The sequence below is a fragment of the Mesitornis unicolor genome, unplaced genomic scaffold (assembly GCF_000695765.1).
Source record: "Mesitornis unicolor isolate BGI_N332 unplaced genomic scaffold, ASM69576v1 scaffold29929, whole genome shotgun sequence".
Taxonomy (NCBI): Eukaryota; Metazoa; Chordata; class Aves; order Mesitornithiformes; family Mesitornithidae; genus Mesitornis; species Mesitornis unicolor.
The window spans coordinates 12,030-17,257 of record NW_010207216.1 but is presented as its reverse complement, the minus strand read 5'-3'; the positions used below and the strand labels follow the sequence as shown (position 1 = coordinate 17,257).

Below are 5,228 nucleotides of genomic sequence, written 5' to 3'. Positions count from 1 at the left end.
AAGAGCGTAGTGTTTCTCCTCGTACCTGGGGCGTACGTTTTGTTTGTGACTTCCCTTTAAAAGCATTCCTCAACTCTGTCTTTCCCAGCCTGATCAAGTCTCCAGTCTGTCTCTGCTGCCCTCAGAAATGTAAGATGAAATGGAAACGTAATGCTCTCAAAATGTCTTTTCCTGGGGAAAGTAGCTGCAAACGGGTGCCAAATTCTGTAGCAAAGCAAAGCTCCTCTGCACGAGGCTGCGAGCAGGAGCTCCCTGGCCTCACACATTGGTGATGCTCTACACAACAAACAGTGCACAGTTTGGGGTAATGCAGGGTAGGCGCAGAAGAACCTAGCGGCCACGAAGTGCCTGCGTTCAGTTTGCCCCACCGGTTGTAAAATTGGCCTGAGATGGTACGGCATCCAAAAAAAACCCTCTTGGGCTTGGTGTTCTGCTTTTGATGGGAGAGCATTTGCAGTTGGGAAGTGGGTTGAGGGCAGTATCACCTGCAGTGTCGCCTCCTGCAGCACCCAGGGGAGCTCCCAGGTTGAAGGGGCAGCGATGTGGATGCTGTGCCGGGGAGATGGGAGGAAAGCGGTGGTGTTCACTGAACACCATCTCCTCCTCCTTAACCCTGATGAAAGAAAACCCTTTCTGAACCCGCCTCGAGTCAGCGGGACGCAGGGGTAGTGCCTTGTCCTGTGAGGGATGCTTGTACCAGGGGATGCTCTGGCTTTGGAAGAGGCAGAAAGACCAGAACCAAAACAGGCTGGAAAATAACAGCGAGCAACAAACCTGATCTCCCGCCTTTGTTTTTGGTTTTGCTGTGCCAAGTTTGCAGTTTGCCTGGCGGGAAGGGAAGCAGCATCTTCTGGGCAGAGCGGTCCAGGAGAGCAGAGGGAAGGGGCTCTCTGCACCGCTGCGGGAAGCAGAGGGAAGCAGCAAACCCGAAACCCCCCCTTGGTCAGAAAGCAAAGCAGGCGCTTGCAAACGTGTCCAGTTTATGGGTTAAGATGTGCTCAGTTCTTCTCTTCTGAAGCTGATGGAGAACATCAGCAACACGAGACACCGGTGTGTCCGTGTTCAAATGTCCTGGGTTATAGCAATGCATTTACAATACATTAAATCCCAAATCTACAGCCAGACTCGTGGAGGAGCAGTCACTGTTGTCCTCCAGCATTGGAGGTTTTGAAGAATCCTGCAAGGCTGCTTGGGGCCTCTCCATATTCAGCCGTGTCCTGACAGGTTCTGCCACTCGGTTACGAGTTTCAAAATAAAAGAAAAAGGCTGAGAAAATGAAGAATGCCTCAGGATTCAAATTAAAGAGGAGGAGTAAAAGCACCGGAGCTGAAAATTGGGAATGAGATGATGAGTGTGTGTTAGTGTAGGTCAGGGGGTGTCAGGCTGTCGGGAGCACTTCTGTCACTGGGGGGTGAATTTGTCCCCCTCAGATCGCCCATGGGGTCCCAGTGGCTCCCAGGGCACCAGTTCTTCCTTCCATGGTGTCTGTGCCTGGGGCAGGACCGGGCTGGGATTTGGGGTCTCACCCCTGGTGACTCCCGAGTCCCCAGAGCGCTGCTCCCACGTCCTGGCCTATGGTGACTCCTTGTAATTGAATTAGCAATTAATTGGCCTGCATTTGAAGCGATATTCAGTTGGGAATTAAGGTGCTGTTGCTGTCACAAGTCATCTGCTTCCCACCCCAGGGTGGCCACATAAAATCAGGTATTGCAGAAGAGGCGAAGTAGGCTGTTTTGTTGGTTTTAATACATATTTGCATTCCCCAGTTGGGTCTGGCCCTGTCCTTCCCTTCCACTGGAGCTGTCAGGGGTGGAGCTGACTGGACGAGCTCTGACCTGTGGGGTCCATCCTTGTTTGGCTCCTCCATGGTCAGGGAGGGAGAAGATCCCCGTGGTGGAATTTGGGTGCCAACCTCCCCGCTGCTGTGTGGCTCACCACTGCGGTGACACCGTGGCCAACCCCTTCCCCTCGTCCCTTTTTGCAGGCAACATGTGAAAGGGGCTTTGCAGCCATGGAGGAGACCCACCAGAAGAAGATCGAGGACCTGCAGCGGCAGCACCAGCGGGAGCTGGAGAAGCTGCGGGAGGAGAAGGATCGCCTGCTGGCAGAGGAGACGGCTGCCACCATCTCGGGTACGGGGCAGCTCCGCGTTGCTGGGGACAACCCGGTGTGGGGAGGGATGAGGGCTGGTGGGAGAGCTGGTTTGGATCTAGGTCCATCTCTTGGTCCTTCTCCAGGCTTGGTACCCATCCCCTTGGCTGTGATGAGAGCTGATCCATTTTCCACTCTGTCTCAGAAAGGCGTTGGTCATTCCTGTGGTTAATTTATTGCTGATTGCACATCTTCAGTGCCCGAGGGCGTTTTAAAGTGCTGGATCTCTGCGTTAGCAGCCCCACAGTCCAGGAAAATGCATGTGGACAATCTTTTGGGTGTTATTAAAAAGTGGGGTTTGCAGAAGCGCCAGGGGCAAGAAGCAGTGGGAGGTTTGCTGGGATGACTCAGTTTTTGTTCCTTTAAAGAAATAAGCAACAAAACCTCAAAGAAAAGGTCCTTGGGTGGCGCGGTGCCGGTGCTAACGCTGTGCTGTCCCCCGCAGCCATCGAAGCCATGAAGAACGCGCACCGAGAGGAACTGGAGCGAGAGCTGGAGAAGTCCCAGCGCTCACAGATCAGCAGCGTCAATGCCGACATCGAGGCCCTCCGGAGGCAGTACCTGTAAGACCGTCCTCATCCTCTGTCACTGCGTCTCACATCGCGTGTGCGGGAGACCCCCTTTTCCCCTTCGATTTTGGCAATGAGTGTGGGGCAGAGCTGTGGTCACAGGGATCTCTTCTCTTGGTTCTGGCTCAGGTGCACACATCAGAGGCTCCTGGTTGCCCGTAATCTTTCAGGCTCTGGGACAATGTCCCTACACTTCCCAAATTTAGGTGCTTTATGGCCATCAGAAGGGGCAGATGTGCAGCGAAAAGCAGCTCTATTAACCTTGACACATCTACGTGAGCTGTGTAGGTGTGCAAATACACCCAGTCCTGAGTGCCCGGAGCAAACTTGATAGATCCAGGCTCAGGTTTTGGAAACCTGAGGCAGTTCTGCCATTTAACCTCCATGGCAAAGAGCTCCCGTCCCCTTTGGTGCCCAAGCACCACTGTGCCAGGAGAGGGAAGGGCAAGTCCTCCTCCTCGGCGCTTGGATCCCTGGTGGGTTGTCCCGGGGCACTGGAGGAAGAGCAGGGATGGGGGTGTGTGTGCCAGGAGCGCACTACCCGGTGCGTGTTTTGCCAGGGAGGAGCTGCAGTCGGTGCAGCGGGAGCTGGAGGTGCTTTCGGAGCAGTATTCGCAGAAGTGCTTGGAGAACGCCCACCTGGCGCAGGCGCTGGAGGCTGAGAGGCAGGCCCTCCGCCAGTGCCAGCGGGAGAACCAGGAGCTCAACGCCCACAACCAGGTGAGGGTCCCCGCCGATCCCCGCAGCAGGGGGTGATGGGCAAACCTGTGGGCTCTACGCCGAGCCCTGGCCGTGCTCCCCCGTCCCACAGCGGCTTTTTCCTCCTCTTCCCAGGAGCTGAATAACCGCCTGGCTGCGGAGATCACGCGATTGCGGACCCTGCTGACCGGGGAGGGCGGGGGGGAGGCTGCTGGGTCGCCTCTCACGCAGGGCAAGGACGCCTACGAGCTGGAGGTGAGCTCTGCTGTGGCAAAGGGGGGGTGGTGGTGGGCACAAGTGGACCCCCGGGAGCGTGCCACAACCCTCCACGCATCGGGTCTGCATGGCTGGGCAGCACCGTGCATTGAGGGGAGCAATGGGGCTGGGAACTTTTGGGTTCCTCATCTTCCCTTCTCACCATGGCAAGCCAGACACTCGGTCGTCCTTATCCATCCCATGCTGGGATCCAGTCCACACAAAGCAATGGGGACTGACAGAAACAGAGGGGAGTGCAGGGAGTGCATCAGCACTGCAAGTGTGGGCCAAGTCCCACGAGACCCAGGAGTCATTTTCCTGCGTGAACCAGAAGATGGGTGAAGCAGCAGCTTTGTGGCGCTGGCGTGGGGCTGAGCTGGGTGGGATTGTCACTGGGCGCAGTGGGTGAGCACGTCAGGATCACACTGCGTCTGCTGGGGTGTGAACGTGCGCTGCTTTTGTTCCCACAGGTCCTGCTGCGGGTCAAAGAGTCGGAAATCCAGTACCTGAAGCAGGAGATCAGCTCCCTCAAGGACGAGCTGCAGACAGCACTGAGGGTAATGCCCAGGGACGTTTCTGCAAATCTCTTATGGGCTGAGCTCTGTGTGTGTGTTTGTGCTTAGATTTCAGCTCGCTCTTATCCCCACATCTGAAACAACACTGATTTTTTTCCCTGAATGACACTGAATACCCATCTTGGTGTCATCAGTGAAGCACTCCACGACTGTATCAGCTCTGGCCTTACCCCTCCTCCCCTCTTCTGGGAAAACATCCCCTTTGGTGTTTTTCCCTGCTTTCTGTCACATCAGACCAGATCTGAAATGTCAGAAATAATCAGTGTTCGAGATCTGCCCAGCCTCCCAGCATCGGATCCGGTTTGCTCTGCACGACCTCTTTGCCAAGGCCATTTCTGGGAATTCTGCTTGAATTCTGTGTCTTTGCTAAAAACTAAACCCCACAAACCCTGTAACGAAGGAGCTGCACGTGCAGCTCGGAGCTTTCTGCCGATCTCAAGTCCCGTATTGCTGTTGGATGCAGCTTTGAGTGTGTGAAATCTGTGCTGAGCATTTCTCCCCACTGCCGGCTCTTCTGTCGGCGTTTGCCAAGCTCCCCTTCAGTGCATCCACTGCCCCCTTGGCCCCAGCTGCACGTCTGACTCCGTTTGCTCTCGTTCCTTTGCCAGGATAAGAAATACGCCAGCGACAAGTACAAAGACATCTACACGGAGCTGAGCATCGTCAAGGCCAAGGCAGACTGTGATATCAGCAGGTTGAAAGAGCAGCTGAAGGCAGCCACAGAAGCTCAGGGAGAGAAATCCCCTGTGAACACCACTGTATCGGGATATGGTCAGTCCTCCTCCAAGCACCTCGAAGCAATCCTGGGTTTCCCAAGCTAATGTGTGCACCCTGGCAGGGCAGAAATGGGGCTTAGTGGTGCTTTATTTGTCATTTCGTGCTGCTTCCCACCGCTGCTTCTTGCAGGCGGTTGCATCACAGATGGCAGGGACCTGAATTGCCCTCCCATCACAGTTTCTTCTTCAGTCCTGTGGCTGGG

General features: G+C 55.4%; 2 protein-coding genes across 2 annotated transcripts in view; both read left to right on the top strand.

Annotated features, from left to right (window-relative positions):
- The window catches only part of LOC104546617 (myosin-11-like), a 5,901-nt gene extending 4,310 nt beyond the window's left edge, over nucleotides 1-1,591 (top strand). The window contains exon 3 of the mRNA XM_010192052.1: nucleotides 1,431-1,591. Within this exon, the coding sequence (XP_010190354.1) occupies nucleotides 1,431-1,591 (161 nt within the window). The remainder of the gene's footprint in view (nucleotides 1-1,430) is intronic.
- Nucleotides 1-5,228, top strand: part of LOC104546619 (myosin phosphatase Rho-interacting protein-like) — a 56,432-nt gene that overhangs the window by 47,487 nt on the left and 3,717 nt on the right. Inside the window, 6 exon segments of the mRNA XM_010192055.1 lie at nucleotides 1,985-2,132; nucleotides 2,597-2,714; nucleotides 3,281-3,440; nucleotides 3,555-3,674; nucleotides 4,145-4,231; nucleotides 4,858-5,020. Of these exon segments, the coding sequence (XP_010190357.1) occupies nucleotides 1,985-2,132; nucleotides 2,597-2,714; nucleotides 3,281-3,440; nucleotides 3,555-3,674; nucleotides 4,145-4,231; nucleotides 4,858-5,020 (796 nt within the window).